Here is a 20,336-nt window from a genome sequence, read left to right on the forward strand (position 1 = left end):
GCTGCAACTGCAAGAATTGTTGGACATGGGTTTCATTCGACCCAGTGTTTCCCCATGGGGAGCACCAGTTCTCTTTGTCAAGAAGAAAGATGGCAGCTTGAGGTTATGCATCGATTATCGTGAGTTGAATAAGGTGACGCTGAAAAACAAGTATCCGTTGCCCCGGATAGATGACCTGTTCGACCAACTACAGGGAGCGAAAACTTTTTCAAAGATTGATTTAAGATCGGGATACCATCAATTGAAAATACGGTCAGAGGATATTCCGAAAACGGCATTTCGTACAAGATATGGACACTATGAGTTTATAGTGATGCCTTTTGGACTAACGAATGCCCCTGCCGTGTTCATGGACCTCATGAACCGTGTTTTCCACGAATACTTAGATAAGTTCGTGGTAGTCTTCATCGATGATATCTTGATTTACTCGAGAAGTAAACAGGAACATGAAGAACATCTAAGGATCGTGTTAGAAAAGTTGCGAACTGAGAAACTTTACGCCAAGTTTAGCAAATGCGAGTTTTGGCTTAAGGAAGTCAATTTTCTGGGCCATATCGTTTCTGCAAGGGGAATTGAGGTAGATCCAACAAAGGTACAAGCTGTACAAGAATGGAGATCACCAACTACGCAGCATGAAATACGCAGTTTTCTAGGGTTAGCAGGTTATTACAGAAGGTTCATTGAGGGCTTTTCAAAAATTGCTAAGCCAATAACACACCTGCTAAAGAAGGATGTCAAGTATGAGTGGACTGACGCATGTGAGCGAAGTTTCCAGGAATTGAAGAAGAGACTCACCACTGCTCCAGTACTAGCTGTTCCAAGGGCAGATAAAGAATACGCCGCCTACACGGATGCATCAAAGAATGGTCTAGGATGTGTACTTATGCAAGATGGAAAAGTGATAGCTTATGCATCACGACAACTTCGACCACACGAGATTAATTATCCGACGCATGATTTAGAATTAGCAGCAGTGGTGCACGCATTGAAGATATGGAGACATCATCTTTATGGAGTACGGTGCGAAATATACACCGATCATAAGAGTCTTAAATATTTCTTCGAGCAAAAGGATCTTAATATGCGACAGAGAAGATGGCTCGAGTTAGTAAAAGACTATGATTGTGGGATAAATTATCACCCTGGAAAGGCTAACGTTGTAGCCGACGCTTTGAGTAGAAGTAATCAAGTAGAATTGGGATTTCTCCTTACCCAAGAAAAGGATTTAATCAAAGAATTTGAGAGGATGAAAATAGAAGTTATATTACCACCACAAACGACAGAGGTCGTATTGGCCGCATTGAGTATTGCACCGGATTTGCGATCAAGGATTATCACGGCACAGCGAGAAGATGAGAAAATGGAGAAATTGCGTGTGAAGATTCGAACTGAGAAAATGGAAAGTTATCAAGAAGCGGCAGACAATGTCATCTTATACGAAAGAAGATTGTGTGTGCCTGATAAAGATGAGTTGAAGAATGAAATTTTGAGCGAAGCTCATGACACTCCCTACACCGCACACCCAGGAAGCACGAAGATGTACCAAGATCTGAAAACTCGGTTTTGGTGGGAAGGAATGAAGAGAGAGATAGCAGCTTTCGTAGAAAGATGTTTGGCATGTCAACAAGTAAAAGCACTACACCAAAGACCCTATGGCAAACTACACCCATTAGAGATTCCCGAGTGGAAGTGGGATCACATAGCTATGGATTTTGTCACTGGGTTGCCAAAGTCGAAAAGAGGTAATACAGCCATTTGGGTAGTTGTTGATAGATTGACAAAGAGTGCCCATTTTGTACCTATCTCGATTACTTATGGATCTGACAAGCTAGCTCAGATCTATGTTCGAGAGATAGTACGACTGCATGGAGTACCGTTGACGATCACATCCGACAGAGATTCCAAATTTACCTCACGGTTTTGGATAAGCATGCAGAAGGAGTTGGGTACTAAATTGAATTTTAGTACAGCTTTTCATCCTCAAACAGACGGACAATCTGAAAGGACTATACAAGTTCTGGAAGATATGATCCGAACTGTTGTGCTAGACAAAGGGACCCAATGGGAACAAGTTTTGCCCTTAATTGAGTTTGCTTATAATAATAGTTTCCAGTCAACTATTAACATGGCGCCATATGAAGCCTTGTATGGGAAGAAGTGTAGATCTCCGCTCTATTGGGACGAAGTAGGAGAAAGAAAGGTACTTGGACCTGAAGCAGTAGAAGAAATGATTTCTACTGTGCGACAGATTCGTCAGAGAATCAAGGAGGCCCAAGATCGTCAAAAGTCCTACGCAGATACTAGAAGAACGGAGATTCATTTCGATGTGGGAACTAAAGTTTTTCTGAAAGTTTCCCCATCTCGAGGAGTGCATCGTTTCGGAGTGAAAGGAAAGCTCAAACCGAGATACATAGGACCGTATGATATACTAGAGAAAGTAGGCCCCGTTGCTTACAGACTTGCGTTGCCACCACACTTCGCAAACGTCCACGACGTTTTTCATGTATCTCAACTGAGGAAGTACGTGTTTGATCCAAAACACGTTATTCACCAAGAAGAAGTATCCTTGGAACCAGACTTGAGCTATGAGGAGAGGCCAGAAGTTATTCTGGATAGAAAGATACAGCAGTTGCGAAACAAATCAATTGCTTTGGTGAAGATCCAATGGAGACACCATGGCCAAGAAGAAGCAACTTGGGAACTTGAGCAGAAGATGAAGGAGAAGTACCCCGAGCTTTTTCCCGAAGGTAAATAACATAAATTTCGGGACGAAATTTTTTTTAAGGGGGGTAGGATGTAACACCCCGCATTTTTTTTCCTTATTATAAGTACCTTGTGTTTTAAGACTCATGAGATATAAAAATAAGCTATTGATGAGATGAGATTTCTAATGGTTAAGCTATTATATTTTCGATGATGGAATTAGAGAATGAAATACTTTGAGGAAATAAAGATGTATAGAGATGATGGTTGAACGAGGATGAAGTTAATGATATCTTTTCTTTTGATAGTATGTTAGCCGAGTTCTGGCCTTGGAGATCTGTTTTGGCCTAAGAGTTTTGCTATGGCTTGCGAGCTCTGCTCGGGACGCGGGCTCTGGAATGCCATAGGTGAGGCCATTTCCTCTGGAATGCCATAGGTGAGGTCATTCCCTATGGAATGCCATAGGTGACGCGATTCCTATGGAATGCCATGGAATGCCATAGGTGAGGCCATTCCCTATGGAATGCCATAGGTGAGGCCATTCCCTCTGGAATGCCATAGGTGAAGCAATTCCTATGGAAATGCCAGAGGTGAGGCAATTCCCTCTGGAATGCCATAGGTGAGGCAATTCCTATGGAAATGCCATAGGTGAGGCCATTCCCTATGGAATGCCATAGGTGAGGCCATTCCCTCTGGAATGCCATAGGTGAGGCAATTCCTATGGAAATGCCAGAGGTGAGGCAATTCCCTCTGGAATGCCATAGGTGAGGCAATTCCTATGGAAATGCCAGAGGTGAGGCGATTCCTATGGAATTGCCATAGGTGAAGCCATTCCTCTGCATTGGTAGAGAAATCACCATTTCTCTGCTCTGGTGCGGAACTAACTTTAGAGAGAGAGAAGTCAAAGCAAGTGGATAAGCATAGTTATCGGATAAGATATTTTATGCAAGTGGATAATTAAGCATGTGTTATTTATCCAATACTTGTTGGCTAAGTAAATGGGGTTATATATATATATAACACCTTTCTCTTTCATCCCCCATAACAGACGTCCCTTTCCTCTCTCTCCTCTCTCTTCTCTCTCTCCTCTCTCGACTGTCATTACCAACGCCATTGATGAGCTGGTAAAAAGCTTCGTAAGCTACGTGTATCCCATAACCACCGATTAAATCTAGCTAAAAACACTCGTAAATCCATAGAACAAGAGCTCGGGTGAAGGTTCGAGCTAGGAGTCAAGGAAGAGGAGTTATACTTTTTGTTACAGATCATAAGAGTAAGCTTCTAAACACATGAATTTACTTATATCTAAGCTTTATGAGCATGTATATAGATGAGTAAAGCATGAAACCAACTCCTAATTCGAGCTGGTAATTTTCGAAGATCACTAGGGTTGGAAGTCTTATAAAATTTTGTCGTCTTCTAACTTTAAAATGGAGAGTATATGCATGCTATTAAGATGTTATTTGTTGGTCATTGAATGAAAAGCATGATTTGATTTTAAGTTTTGGTATATAAAAGTGTTAGGTTGTGTGATGATTGGAAGATAAGATTCATGAAGAGAGTAAGGATTTGAGTATGAAATGAGCCTATGAGATTGAAGTTATGATTGTTGATGGATTAAAATGATAATTAGAAATGTTTAATAATGATTATGATGAATTGGGTTGACAAGAAAATAGAGTATGCTTGGCTATACGTTTAGGATGGACTAGTTGATGAGTTAATTGGCTAGCTTTTAAGCTACTGACTTGATTGTTTTTGACGGGGTTTTTGATACCCAAAAATCTTGAAAATTTTATGGTAAACATATATAAGTGTTAGGAACGTTCATGTAAAATTTAAGGTCATTTGAACATCGTCTGATAACCTTTTAAATTATGAGTCTCCAACTGCAACTGTCTACCGAAAGGGTGGAGGAAACAGATACTAGAATCACTTTTCTAATAGTTTTTCGTGAGTTTATGGTTTCCAAATTTTTATATGAACAAGATGAACATGTTAGCTAGCTACCCATAAAAGTTTAAGTCTTTTTGACAAGATCTACTATTTTTCTAAAATCAAAACTTTCAGTTGCACAAAACTGTCGAATATGGTAGACTGTAGGAAAATGATCGTATCTCCTAAACCACATAAAGTTTTGCAACCTACTTTTTTTTAAATGAAACTAGACGTTAAGAGGTTTCAAATGATATGAGTCCCAAACCCAGGAGAGTTCCGAGGTAAAGCAGTTTATTACTTGAAGTTGGGACAGAGTATATGAAGTCAAGTATGGTCTTTCACTAATTACACCTACCTTGATCTAGTAAATTGCATGTGTTAATGGTGATAACTATACACCTTAGTAATTCATAAAAAGGCTAAAGGAGTATATATGTATGTTAATATATGTATATAGATGTAATACTTTTCCGAGATAAATGTACTTAACCGAATTTTGGTTCTCTTGAGAGATTTAACCACATGGTGAAGTCATTAAGCATTATGCGAATTATCAGATATTTGTTAAAGAATGTGTTATAACCTCACAACTTTAGTATGTGATTGATAGATGGGTTTGAGTATTTAGGAGTCGTTCCTTAATGAACTAATTAGACTTAAAATTTGGTGATGCATTGGAAATAAAAATGATGAATATTTAGAATTTATTATAAGAGAGTTTTGTTACGAAGAGTGATTAGTTATAAGGGAGCAAAGGAAGACTACTACTTAGATAAGAATAATAAACCTAGTGAGGTTTTGTCTAATTGACGTTTATTTTATTACATGATCGTCTATGCCAACGATGATATCTGAAGACGCGAGTCAAGGGCATAAGTAGGATTTCTCCGAAGTACTAGTACCAAAGCTAAGATTTCCAGGTGGGCATTACTTTCTAATACTCCTATTACTGGCTTTCTAAATGATGATTATGATGATGTATATAAGTTTTAAGATGATTTGAGATAAATTGATGTTTGAACTAATTAACTTGCCGAGTTTTGATGACGACGAGCCTGTACGTTACCCTCTACTGATGAGATGAGACGATTTCGGGTCCTGCCAAAGGCAGGATTGTGTACACAGAGGTAACCGTGAGCTGTATACCGGGTTGGCCGGTCAGAAATGACTGTGAGCCGACTGTCAGGTCGGCCGGTTACGGTGCTTGAGAAGGAGGCCTACTTCTCAGTACCATGATGATGATGATGAGTTGTAGAAGTGGTACTACATGCTAAGTATTTGTGACTGCAGTCTATCTTTCATTACTTTATGATGCTTGAAATTTATCAATTGCTTACACAGGTTCTTTTAAGGAAAAACCCCTGTGTGATGTTTAAATGGCAAGTTAAATGTATAGCTCTAAGAGCGAGTTTGTTTATTTTCGGCTTATGTCCACTGAGTATTTATACTCAGCCCTGCATGTATTTCTAAATGTGCAGGATGAGCAAGGAGAGAGATTGGGGGATCGCTGGAGGGCTGTTGTTCATAGACGACCCTTTTGAGTACCGTATTTTACTTCTATACGGTTGTGCGAATAGTTGAAGACTATGTTCTTGAAACTTAATTAGGATTGTTACTCTCAGCTATATGTCTTCATACATATAGTCTGATCACGCTATGTTGTGCTACTCTGAGCAATATGAATCATTGTAAATATTTAGCTATACTCCCTTTGTTTTTGTTGACTAGAACCTTGATACATTTGAATAAGTGAAGCCGATAATGTTTCTATTAAGTTTGATGATATTTTAATTGTTTCAACTTGAATTATTAGTAGCTTCCGCTTGATAAGTCTTTCAGATTTCCTTGTTCTACCCTATCATTTTATTAGTCGTATCGATACCCAATCTACGCTATCACTGGCTAGATGTCGGGCTGCGACACATGGAGTGTAAGGAACATGTTGAAGAGAAGAGTTTTGAGAGAATCGAGCCCAAAAATCAAGAAAAGACGAAGATTCTGGAGTCGGGACGGAAAAGGAGCAGTTCGGCGGTCAAAGGGAGTTGACCGCCGAATTTCAGCGTTTTAAGGAGTGAAAACGGCGACCATAACGGCGATCGCCGGCCAGGTCGCCGAAAACCCTGACTGAATTTTGGCCTGGAGCTGGAAAAATGGCGGTCGCCGTTTTCGTGTGTTAAATGGCCTGATTTCGGCGATCAGTTCGGCGACCGCCGAACGGCTCGCCGAATTGACCGCGTGTTTTATTTTCTTCCGCGTTTTTACGATTTTTCAAGTTATTTTCGGTTTAGAACTTGGTTTTTCACCCTAAGACTATAAATAGGTCCTCTTTAGACCTATCTAGGGTTCCCAGCTTTAGCTTTTCAGTTCCCAACATTCATATTTCAGTTTTATAGCTTTAGAATATTTTAGCTTTCCAGTTTTCAAGGCTTGGATCAAGATTGAAGATTCAAGCCGCTACAATCGTTTTAATTCGGTTTTTATACAATTTGTTTTTACAATTGCGTTCAATTTAATTATGTTTATGTTTGATTTTATTATGTCTGGCTAGTCTTTTAATCTGAACCTAGGGTTTGTACATAGCTGATTGATTATGTGTTTTTGATTTATTGATATCAATTTGTCTTCCAACTTGTGATTCATGATTCCTGGTGCTTGTTCTCTTGTGAATTATCTGATCAATGATTTACATGTCTAGCTGTTCAGTTTGAGTCTTGAATGCGATAATTGTTCAGCCGATTCAGGAATGCATGATATAGTGTTAGCCTTGAGTCTTGAATGCGATAGGTGAAGCTATAGGAAGCTATTCTTTATGTGCTATTTGGAGTTAATTTATTCCTTGGAGTCTTGAATGCGAAAAGGGATTTATTAATCTACGTTCATAGGTGGTCGTTAGAGACGCTTGTGAATAATATAGTGATCTTTCATCAGGGTTGGATTAAAATTGGTAATTGAATCAATAGGTTAAATGCATGTAGTTGATTAGTGAAAGTACATCCCTATGGTCAGAGTTTTCCTTACATTTGAGTTAAGTAATCGTTATTTATATGCTTTTTAGTTTTTATTTAGTTAATCTTAGTTCGTAAATCACCTTCAAATTTGTTTCACTTGCATACTGTTAGAGTCTGTTTAGGAAGTAGATAGAGTGATTTCGTTTTACAGTCTCTGTGGATACGATACTCTGCTTGCTATTTGCGTACTACAATTACACTGTTTAGTTGCAGTTATTGTTGCTATAAAAATAGTGATCAACTTTTTGGCGCCGTTCACCGAGCAACAGGAGGCGCAGCTCACGGTGATGCGCACTGACGTCACAGCGGTTCGCCTGCAGCAACAAGCGATGGATGCATATCAGCGCGAGCAGTTCGCTCATTATGGCGCTTTTGAGACATACGCCCGGGAGGAGTTCAACCGGCAGGCGACCTTTGGGGCGTGGCAGCGGGCTGAGATGGCGAGACAGCAGCAAGAATATGCGAGGCAGATGGCTATGCAGGAGGAACTCCTATGACAGTTTCAGGAGTTCCAGAGGAGACAGGGAGGACCGCGATCTTGAGGATTTGTAAGTATGCTCACCATAACTTTTATCTATTTTTCCCTCCAAACTTATTTTCGAGCATACGCTCCTTAATAAGTTTGGGGGAGGGGGATGGAAATTAGTTATGGTTTGCATTTTTAGCCTAGCATATTTTTGATCTTTTTGATGTTTTGAGGAGTTTTTCTTAGTTTTTCATTCGTGGGCCTGTAACTAAAATTGATATATTCTCTCAGATACACTCCATAGTTTCTTTGCTATTTGAATGTTTGTTGCTCCATTTAGTTGATTGGTAAGGTGCTTATGACGATTTCTGCGAAAAAGAAGGTAATTCCCAATTTTCTTGATAAGGTGACATGATTTGAACCAATGTGTGTGATTGATGAGTTTATTTTGCCTTGACTTTTGACGTTGAACAAGCTAGTGAGGAATTGAGCCTTAACTGCCCATATTTGCAGTTTGTTCTTTGTTTTTTAGTGTTGTCATGCATGTAGTGCACTTCTAGAACTTGCCATGAGTCTTGGTCGAGGTTGCTTGTTGTGTTCAAGAGTTTGAGATGATCTTAGGCCATTTTTCGTAATCCACGTTATATCCCAAACACTGTCCTGAAAATATTATTCCCTTGTTAGCCGTGTTTGAGCCTTTTTAAGCTTTGATTCATTAACCGGATGATAGGGGGTGATGGAGTATATGGGGATCATCGTGTGATATTGACTGTGGGTTGATTGAAATAAGGGTGAAACATAATTCTAGTCATTCTTATAAGCTTTAGAAAAAGAAAAAAAAAAGAGAAAAAGAAAAAAAATTGATGGAAGTTGTTTGAGAAAGTCGAGTGATGATTGAAAAATTCATGGATAGTCGACTTTGTTGTTATGAGAAAAACGAGAGCATAAAAGAATGTCTAGTTTGATTTATGATGATTATATCCCTTGGTTTGTGATGATTATGGAGATGTTGTTAGGTGGAAGATGGAATTTATTCCATGCTTGAATGGTGAAGTCATAAGGTTGGTGAGAGCAATTTAATTTGAGTCACTTAGCCAAATTTCCCTACCTAATCCAATGTCCCTACATTAGAACCCAAACTTAAGACCTATTTGATCTTACCCTTGACACACTTTTAGCGATGGAGATTTTGAGACAATTGGCAAGCATATGGTAAGTAATCTGCATTTCATGAGTTTCGATGAGTGATACACGTCCTTTTTCCATCAATTGAGAGTTGAGCGAAACACTTTTATCTTGAGAGTCAATTGTTGGAATGTCAAGGTTGAATTTGCCATTGATTATGCTTGTTGGTGATTATTGTGTTCATGTGTTGAGAATTTGAGGGAATTCGAAAGGTTTTATTTTTCTGAGGCATCGATGATCCAATCATCTTACCCATTCGTGTTTATTGTTTTGTTCTTCTCGTTGTTCGAGGACGAGCAACATCTTAAGTTTGGGGGAGTTGATAAACACTCATTTTGCATGGTTTTTATGGTTTATATTCTGTAGTTTAAGTCGATTTTACACCCGTTTCATTATAGTTTGGAGTTCATTTACTATTATTTCGTGATTTCACGGTTGGGTGTAGTTTTGACGACTGTTTGGATGCAGAATTGAGTGATATTGGAGCATGGAGTGTAAGGAACATGTTGAAGAGAAGAGTTTTGAGATAATCGAGCCCAAAAATTGAGAAAAGACGAAGATTCTGGAGTCGGGACGGAAAAGGAGCAGTTCGGCGGTCAAAGGGAGTTGACCGCCGAATTTCAGCGTTTTAAGGAGTGAAAACGGCGACCATAACGGCGATCGCCGGCCAGGTCGCCGAAAACCCTGACTGAATTTTGGCCTGGAGCTGGAAAAACGGCGGTCGCCGTTTTCGTGTGTTAAATGGCCTGATTTCGGCGATCGGTTCGGCGACCGCCGAACGGCTTGCCGAATTGACCGCGTGTTTTATTTTCTTCCGCGTTTTTACGATTTTTCAAGTTATTTTCGGTTTAGAACTTGGTTTTTCACCCTAAGACTATAAATAGGTCCTCTTTAGACCTATCTAGGGTTCCCAGCTTTAGTTTTTCAGTTCCCAACATTCATATTTCAGTTTTATAGCTTTAGAATATTTTAGCTTTCCAGTTTTCAAGGCTTGGATCAAGATTGAAGATTCAAGCCGCTACAATCGTTTTAATTCAGTTTTTATACAATTTGTTTTTACAATTGCGTTCAATTTAATTATGTTTATATTTGATTTTATTATGTCTGGCTAGTCTTTTAATCTGAACATAGGGTTTGTACATAGCTGATTGATTATGTGTTTTTGATTTATTGATATCAATTTGCCTTCCAACTTGTGATTCATGATTCCTGGTGCTTGTTCTCTTGTGAATTATCTGATCAATGATTTACATGTCTAGCTGTTCAGTTTGAGTCTTGAATGCGATAATTGTTCAGTCGATTCAGGAATGCATGATATAGTGTTAGCCTTGAGTCTTGAATGCGATAGGTGAAGCTATAGGAAGCTATTCTTTATGTGCTATTTGGAGTTAATTTATTCCTTGGAGTCTTGAATGCGAAAAGGGATTTATTAATCTACGTTCATAGGTGGTCGTTAGAGACGCTTGTGAATAATATAGTGATCTTTCATCAGGGTTGGATTAAAATTGGTAATTGAATCAATAGGTTAAATGTATGTAGTTGATTAGTGAAAGTACATCCCTATGGTCAGAGTTTTCCTTACATTTGAGTTAAGTAATCGTTATTTATATGCTCTTTAGTTTTTATTTAGTTAATCTTAGTTCGTAAATCACCTTCAAATTTGTTTCACTTGCATACTGTTAGAGTCTGTTTAGGAAGTAGATAGAGTGATTTCGTTTTACAGTCTCTGTGGATACGATACTCTGCTTGCTATTTGCGTACTACAATTACACTGTTTAGTTGCAGTTATTGTTGCTATAAAAATAGTGATCACCCATAAAATACTGAACTTTCATCCAATTCTGATTTTGCACACAAACTTTGAACTGTGCCGTGATAATTACTAAACTTTTGATTTTATCTGATTTTTCTACTAATCCAAATTCCGGCCAAATACCAAGCTAATATATAATATGGAGTGCCAGTTTTGACGTGGCGTATTTATTCTTGCGTGACAATTAGTTGGCAAAATATTATTTTGAATTTAATTTCTTATCAATAAAAAAAGAACACAAAGCAAATAACTCAAATTATAAATAATCTAATATATCAAATCAAATAATAGTATTTTTTTAATTGAATTAATTAATTGAATTAATTCAATAATAGTATAGGGATTCTTTTAATTTAGGTGTCTCAGCCAAAGAACATTTTAATTATCAATAATTTAATATATAAAAAATATATTTAATAAAGTTTATTAAATTTTCATTAACTAAAGATTAATTTTTTTATAAGCTATACATATTTATACTATTTGAATGACTTCTATTTTATATATTGGATTAATTAGTTGTGTAATAGTGAACTAGAAAAAAATTGATTTAAACTTGAGAATTAAAAAAAATACTATTATTTGATTTGATATATTAAGTTATTGACAATTTGGGTTATTTGCATTGTGTTTTTCTTTTTATTAATAAGAAATTAATAATAGATATGTCGCGTCAAATATTGACACGTCATATTAACCTGATATTTGACTGAAATTTGGATTAGTAGCAAAATCAGATAAAATCTAAATTTTAGTAATTTTCACGCTACAATTCAAAGTTTGTGTGCAAAATCAGAATTGGACGAAAGTTTAATATTTTATGGGCAATTAACCCTAATTTAAAAGAAAAAAAAAACGAAAGTTGTTCGCAAATCGCAAGGCGCAAATTGAAGAGGTGATGTATTGATTTGAAGTGGCATTCGTCTGATAGGACTAGGAGTAACGGAAGAATAAAAAATTGAGGAGAAAGAGAAAGAGCCAAACAGAAACACAAAAAGCCTGATCTTTTTGTGATGCCAGTTGCCATGGCTGTCGCCGTGGCTGCTTCTTCTCCATTTCTGGGCCACACCCTCGTAAGCTGCTCACAACTCGACTTTTTCTCACTTCGAATTTATTACTAGCTGTCGCCCCCCCCGCCCCCCCACCAATTTCTAACCACCTAAAGCTTAGAGGGTTTTGATTGTATCACTCAGACAACGTTTTTGTTCCTGAAACATAGAATTGTTATTTGTATTTTTTAGGGTGAGTGGGAGGGGGAATAGATTTTATGCTCGCAGCCGTCTCCAGTTGTTTCAATGGACTTCCAGAAAATAATGTTAAGTTGTAAATTTGAAAATTCAGCTTCAACCATGTAATGGAAAAAGTAATGTTGAGTATGAAGTCAGTAGAAAAGGTTGTACACAGGCAGCTCTAATTACCAGATATTTTCATTCTTAGGAGTAATAATTAATTAATCATGTTGCTGGGATAAGCATCGAATAATGTATTTGTTGGCCTGTATGCAAAGTTGCATTTCGTTATGCCAATCCAATCAACTTGTTTTTCCCATCTCAATATTTGATTACCAATCAGTACTGCATTTATGAAGTTTTCTTGAATGGGAGTTACTTTTGCATGGTTATATCAGGATACTATTGTTATCCAATTCCACGATCGTAAAAATATTGATTGCTTCCAGTTGATTAGCTCCTTGTTCTGTCTCATAAGTAAAAGAGTAATTTATTCGACTGTAGTTGTTCTCTCGAAGTTTCCTATCTGCTTTTTGTAATTTTGGGCATGCTTGAGTTACATTTTGCCAAATACTATATTTTTCTTAATCCTTCCATAATTATTTCCCTTAAAAATTTGTAACAGTAAAAATGTTTCCCATATGAATTTCTCATACACTCTCCGTATTTTCCTTCTAGTTTTAGAGAAGCAAATACCGTCGAAAAAGTTTAGTGAGTAATTGAGGTGTTGCCTTGTTGACCTTAACGTTCCTTCCTTTTTCAATCCTTCGATGAGTTCCTAATCTCTGGAATCCCACTCAACATTCCCAAAGTCTGGAGCGTTGGAATGTCATGATCTTAAGAAATGTTCATCTTGTCATGAAAATATTTCGCTTACTAGGAATTAGGAAAACAAGCATGCAGTTTTTACTGACTTGCTTGTGGCTTACAAATTACAATATGAAGCGACACTTACTTATTCTAGTAAACTAAACTATGTCCTGTAATTGGTGTTATATTTATATGCTCTTTCATCATAATATAGACTGATCATGTTTTAGTGTTTAGGTTTTTTCTGCTTGGTATATTGCATATCTAATTCTCTCGTTACCCAGAGGAAAACTTTATGTAGAAGGTGTGCCCCAAATTCAGATGTTGGGTTTAGCATAAAAGCCATATTTTGGGGACCAAGGAAGTCTGTTGAGCCCACCAAACAAGAGCTATCCCTTGGAGACTTCAGTTTGCCAGAATTAAGGGTGGAGGTGTTTGCTTTTGTGTTCCTTCAATATTTTAGTGTTTAGTCTGCCAAATTTGTGATGATAATGTTCATTATGTTATGTTATTCTATGATAGGGAGATAGAAGTAATGTTGACAAGGACAGAAAGCTATCAGTTCGAGTGGTTTCATCCATCTCAGAGATTTTACCACATGAGTGGGATGCTTGCAGTGTTGATGCTGCAGGCCCAGAAAAATTTAATCCATTTCTTACCCATGGTTTTCTTTCGAGCCTAGAGGAGACAGGCTGTGCAGTGAAGGTTAGCGAGTTCAACTTCTGTGGCATTGGCTTGCCATTTTCGGATAATGTTGTCCTCATCATTATATTATTAATAGTTTGCCACCCCTTCCAGGAAACGGGATGGGTTCCCCAGCATATTGTTGCACAGGATGACTCTGATAATGTACTTGGGGTCATTCCTCTGTATCTTAAAAGGTTTGTTTATTTTACTGTTTTTTTCTTCTTTATGAAAAGTAAAACTATTCACACGCACATGCTAGATGCACTCTGCAAACAGTTTTCGTAACTGTGTTTTCTCTTACATGTTTTATGTTTTGAGTGTGGTTTTGTCCAACGCTGCAGCCATTCTTACGGTGAGTATGTCTTCGACCATTCATGGGCAGATGCCTATTACAGTTATGGATCAAGATATTATCCGAAGCTGCAATGTTGTGTGCCTTTCACTCCTGTTACTGGCCCAAGGATCTTAGTTCGTAACACAAGTTATAGGGATCAGGTTTTTGATATTTTAGTCTCTGCATTGGTGGCGCTGACAATTAAGGTGGCTACTGAATCTAACTTATCTTTCTTACTGCAGCCTTAATTTCAGTTCAGATTTATGCAATGTTTTAATTGTTCAGGGATACATCAGGATCACATTCTCCTTCTTTAGTATACCTTTTCCATTTCACTTTTACTTGGATTAATTTTGAATTTATTTCTTCTATTTTTCATAGAAAAATTTGTCGTCTATTTCTCAAAAACATTATGAGTGGGCGTATATTTGTGCTTGTATCCTAATTAACGACAAATATATTGAAGGTGTAATTCATGAGACTTCATTCTCTTGTTTTTCTCTGTTCTCATGTACCGCGGTCACTATGTGAGACAAGCTTCTCAGAAAAAATTGAAATTTCATATATTTGTATTTTCTTTCACAGACTGAAATGATTTATTTTTCTGTTTCCCCATTGTTTATATTAACATATTGGTGTCTTCCCAGTTTCAGGTTTCATCACTACACATAACTTTCCCCTCTGCAGATGAGGTGGGGAAGTTAAAGGAGAAGGGTTTTCTGCAGAGAGTCGGAATGCAGTATCACTGGAAAAATCATAATTATAAAAGGTAACCGCATTTGGTACTTCATTTTCTCCGTGAAATGGCTGAATGGGTAAATAGAAAAAATTATGCAGGCAGTTTCAATTGTGTAGAACATTTTCCATTTGCATTACCTTGGCTAATATTGGTGAGTGGTTTACAAGAGAAGAGAAATAGATTCCTGAAAAAGAAAAGAAGTTACGTCAGAAAAGCGAAAAATCCCCTTGAGTCAGAATTGTAAATTCTCTTAAACCATATGCTATGAGCTGCATAGATGAAGAAAATCAACTATAATGTTTAAGCACAATCCGGTTCTCCTGGGCAGTTGTGCAAACAATATGTTTAATTCTGGTAACTAGAATATTCCCCGCTAATGTTTGGCCTATTTGTAGAATGGGAATGACTTTCAAAACCCTAAAAGTTTCCCCAAAAAGGGCCATTGAGGGGTATCTCTTGGGGGCTGTTTCTAGTGTTTCACGGTTAGTTTTCTTTGGAGTGTGGGGTGGGCTTTATGTTTGCTACTAGGCATGATTGCTAGAATCTATTGCCTCATATGAAAAACCATTGTCCTTGAATTATAGAGATTGACCTTATCATAGAACTTTGCTATAAGTGAACCGATATTTAAGAAATGACTCTTGAACTTGAAGGACTTGAATCTCTAGTTGAGTTTTGATTTCATGTACAGTTTTGATGACTTTTTGATGGACATGAAGCAAAGTAAAAGGAAAACTATTCGTCAAGAGCGGAAGAAGGTACTGTTGGAGCCTTCTTCTTGTTGTTATGCTATTTTCTCAGTCTTTCTTTTGCTGAATTTGACAATTGATGGAAAGATTAGTGGAGAGCATTAATGCGAGTATACATCAAGTTCCATGTGGACCGTGAAATCATTTCATGAAATGAAAGGAAAAGGAAGCTTTAAACTAATCATCAGGCTTATGGACTAACTAGCTAATCTTACAATTTAGTTGTATTTTTGGACTATCTCATTCATTTAACCAGAATCTGCTTGTCGCTACTTCCATTAAAGGCAATATTACATTAACATGGGATAGAAAGTGAGAGTGAACACAATTCAATCTGATGTGCACCTTTGATTTGGAAATTCAAGAGCCCCAACCATCTTTATAAGCTTAAGCTCATTATTGTGTAAAAGATTTGCAGGGCATTCATTAGTTTATCATATCATAGATTCCTTATTCATATTCTATTTCCGGTTCTAAAAGCTACCAATTCCGAATTACAGAATTAGAGCTTCACCATACAAATTTGTACTTCAGAATTTGTCCTTTATCATGGCTAATTTACTTTATCCGGAAACATGCAAAACTATAATAAAAATAGAAAAAATGAATGCTGGGTGAAGTGATAACTTAAAATACAGGTATATAGATAAAAATGGCTGAATTGGTAATTGTTTGATGATAAACATATAGGAATACCACTTGTCGCCAACTATGGTACTTGCATATGTCATCTGCTTTCCAAGTCATGGTCATGTCTTTTTGGCTGTGGCAAGGTTTGTTTTGAATTGAATCTCCTTGCCTTATACTCCATCCGTCCCACTTCAAATGTCTTGTTTTCCTTTTTGGGTTGTCCCACTTCAAATGTCTTGTATCCTTTTATAGAAAAAGTTATTCTCAAAAAGTAGGAATTTTGGGGCCCACATCACCTTTTTAACTCTACAGCACACTATTTAATAATCTAATTAACATGTTCCTAAATAACCGTGCCGAAAAGAAACAGGACATTTCAAGTGGGACGGAGGGAGTACATAATTTCTCGAGAATGAATTAAGTGTGATTGGCATCTTATAAGGAATGTAAGGATACAGTCCTAGTAGAGGTTAAAGGCTGTGAGATGTCTCTCTCACTAATCATATCTTCGAACGGAAAATTAGGGACATCGTGATTATTAGCATGTCAGAGGTAACATTGGCCAACTTGTCCTTGATAGTAAAACATTTATTCCCTACATCCCACTTCACTTCGCCAATTTCTTTTCGGCATGGTTATTTAGGAGGGTAAGATTGTAGTATAAAAGTGTGTGGGCTCGTATTTAATGTAGTGTAAAGTGATTATCCAAAACGGAAATAGGCCAATTCAAATGGGACAACTCGAAAAAGAATACAGACCAAGTCAAATGGAATAGAGGAAGTATGTAGTTTCTCATATTCAAGGTTGTACGTTTTTAGTTTTGCTATATGAGGCTTGGCTAACTACTACGAGTAGGGGCGGAGCTAGGAATTTTCATTAGGGGAGGCTGAGTATAACAACGACAGTTATGCGGCTGCGAGAGAATAATAAAGAAAAAGATGACTATATTTCAACCTTTTCGCTTAATTTATACTCCCTTCGTCCCACTTCAATAGGCTCACTTCTTTTGGCCACGGAGATTAAGAAAACTTACTTTTTAGTAAAAAAGTGATAGGAAAGTGGTGTGGTCCACACCAATTAAGTACACATTTTTTACTCAAAATGGAAAATGAACCTATTAGCGTTGGAAATCCGAAAAAACGAGCCTATTAGAGTGGGATGAAGGGAGTATTATTAAAGGCATTTTAGTAAACCAACGTTGTTTCGACGGATTTTTTTAATCTTACTTTCTTAGTTAAGACCAAGTCAAATGAAATAGAGGAAGTATGTAGTTTCTCATATTCAAGGTTGTACGTTTTTAGTTCTACTATATGAGGCTTGGCTAACTGCTACGAGTAAGGATGGAGCTAGGAATTTTCATTAGGGGAGGTTGTGTATAACGACAGTTATGCGGCTGCGAGAGAATAATAAAGAAAAAGATGACTATATTTCAACCTTTTCGCTTAATTTATATTATTAAAGGCATTTTAGTAAACCAACGTTGTTTCAACGGATTTTTTTAATCTTACTTTCTTAGTTAAGAGGTACTCCCTCCGTTCCATTACAAATGTCCCATTACTTTTGGGCACAGGGATAAGAAATGTGTAGAAAGTAGATAAAGTGGGTTGGTGGAAATTATTTAAATACTAGTATTAGGTATAGAGAGAGAATATATTGCCAAAAAAAAGGAATGAGAGATTTGTAATGGGACATTCCATTATGGAAAGTGGGATATTTGTAATGGGACGGAGGGAGTAACATTTTGATGTGATACCACCCATTTATTTATTTATTTTTCCTCATTCCAAAATTTGATAAAAAATAATATCTTCATCTATCAAAATAAAGTAATTTTTTTTTAAATATCTGAACTTTTTCTGCTATTGAAATTTAAATTGTTATGTCCTTGCATCTTATCCGCCCGTGACTTCGAGCGCATGCGTATCTGGAGACTGAAATTGGTATTTTTGCGTATAAACTGCAAAATATTTCATTTTGATTCGTATGCAGTTCTGAAGTTTCTGTCTCTCTTCATCTTCTGATCTTGTCTTTTGTTGGTCAGTTCATACGAATCTTGGGTTCAAACAAATAAATGTTGCTTGTTCTATTGTCGTATCATGAGATCAGCAGAAGAATTTGCTGCTAATCTCGTAAATTGTTCCTTCCTGCAGATTTCTGTCCAGAATTTGACCATGAAACGCCTACGAGGAGATGAGATTAAGGTACTTTTTATTATCAGCATACACTGTTTTCATATAAAGTTAGAGCTTTTCATCTTCGCGGCTTTCTCTTTCTAAAATAAATTGATAATCTGAATTTTATCATAGTTGTATATTGGAAAAGTATTATGAAGAATCGTTATTAACATTATGCTACTGATTTTCAACAGCATTCTCCTTCTCCTAAATTCTAACTTTCTATGTCCATTACGTTGGCAGGCTAAACACTGGGATACATTCTATAAGTTTTACAGGAACACCACAGACAATAAGTTTGTTCACTGAACTCTAGTTTTCTGGTCGAACATATAAATCAAATACATCATTTCATAAAAAAACAAAAAGACACAGAAATCCTCGTAATCCTTGGTTTTAAAATGTCCTCAGGTGGGGAAGTGCATATCTAACAAGAGATTTCTTCCACAATATGGCTTCAAAGCTGGGTGACGGGGTGTTACTTGTTACTGCAGAAGAAGGGGATGAACTCGTTGCTGGAGCTCTTAATCTTATTGGAGGAGACACATTATATGGACGCCTATGGGGATGCCTTCCTCGAGCATACTACCCAAATCTACATTTTGAAGCCTGCTATTATCAGGTTTTCCCTGCTCTTCTACTTCACTCATGTGTGATTGTTGTATTGTTGATGTGTTTGTTAACATTAAATTAGACGGAAACTATTCGTGCCAAAATTTGTGTTCGCGTAAACCTTGAATTCATAAATGATGATCACATTCTAGGATCTATTGTGGTTATGTAGTTTTGCTCTGGTGACGGCATCAAAATAAAATCGAAATACTTATTTTTCATAACTGTTCCTAATATGGTAGGCCATAGAAGCAGCGATTGAACTTAATCTTGACAAGGTAGAGGCGGGAGCCCAAGGTGAGCACAAGATTCAGAGAGGTTATATGCCAGTCACGACCTACAGCTGTCACTATATCTTGGATGAGGGCTTCAGGAAATCGATTTCGGATTTCTTGATACGAGAACAAGCTCAGGTAATTTCTTGTAGAACCGAACATTTTCAATTCTCCATTTGTTTGTGTTTGTTTGCAACAAACGCATAGGGCGATCTGCTTATACTCATTCTGTTGAGTTCTTTATAGCTTGAATATGTTATGAAAGTGTTGCATGAATCTGGGCCGTTTAAGAATACCGTCGCTTGAGGTGGTGAATGAAGAAACACCGTTTAAGGGAAGAAATGGTGCCGTTTCTGACCCCTCGATCATAAGCAGTATCAGTCGTGATTGTGTTACCTTATCTTAGAGGATGGAATGGCTGAAATTAAGAAGGTTCTCTATTTATACTGTGTCGCAGAGGCAGGTCGACAGGTTCTCTATTTATACTGTGTCGTAGAGGCAGGTCGACAGGGACGAGCCGTGTCGTGCGTTGTACACATGTTGGCTTGCACAAATTTGTAAATGATTCTACTTCCATTACGCCAAAAACGCGCATACATAACCAATTTTATCCATTATCTATGTGGAAAAACTTGCGTTAAGTATAGTGGTGTTATGTATTTGGCGCGCATATATATTGGATATTTGTACGTTATCTATACTATTATACATAACGGTTATCCGTAAATAACTAACGCATGAAAATCCATTATGTATAAGCCTTTTACATAACGGTTGAGATCGTAATCTATACTAATATTAAAGCACAGTTTTGTGGGAGACTGTGTTTCCCGCCAATTGCAGCCTCTTTTTATCCAGTGTGTAATTGCTTCAATATTGAGCACAGATGCAGTTTACCCAGCAAATTTTGGAGCCAAAATTTGAATTTGAATACAGCTAATCTTGGAGCCAATTTGTTGCTCAATTAGCCTATAAATATCAAAT

At 37.2% G+C, this 20,336-nt stretch overlaps 1 protein-coding gene across 7 annotated transcripts; it reads left to right on the forward strand.

The window, feature by feature from the left end:
• Positions 1-12,025: 12,025 nt before the first annotated feature.
• LOC131023686 (uncharacterized) lies at positions 12,026-20,046 on the forward strand. 7 transcript variants are annotated; one of them, XR_009101478.1, is made up of 13 exons: positions 12,026-12,186; positions 13,437-13,583; positions 13,675-13,857; positions 13,951-14,033; positions 14,181-14,379; positions 14,821-14,942; positions 15,604-15,670; positions 18,442-18,492; positions 18,709-18,761; positions 18,877-19,087; positions 19,320-19,490; positions 19,599-19,815; positions 19,855-20,046. XR_009101478.1 is itself a non-coding variant. In XM_057953251.1 (13 exons), the coding sequence occupies exons 1-12, from the start codon at positions 12,127-12,129 to the stop codon at positions 19,656-19,658; spliced, it is 1,407 nt and encodes a 468-aa protein (XP_057809234.1). In that variant the 5' UTR covers positions 12,026-12,126; the 3' UTR covers positions 19,659-19,696; positions 19,810-20,046. The 7 variants fall into 7 exon arrangements, 5 of the variants coding, with proteins under 5 accessions (XP_057809234.1, XP_057809233.1, XP_057809231.1 ...); XR_009101479.1 differs by having other exon boundaries at positions 13,437-13,577; XM_057953251.1 differs by having other exon boundaries at positions 19,599-19,696; positions 19,810-20,046.
• Positions 20,047-20,336: the final 290 nt, after the last annotated feature.

Source organism: Salvia miltiorrhiza, chromosome 4 (genome assembly GCF_028751815.1).
Source record: "Salvia miltiorrhiza cultivar Shanhuang (shh) chromosome 4, IMPLAD_Smil_shh, whole genome shotgun sequence".
Taxonomy (NCBI): domain Eukaryota; kingdom Viridiplantae; phylum Streptophyta; class Magnoliopsida; order Lamiales; family Lamiaceae; genus Salvia; species Salvia miltiorrhiza.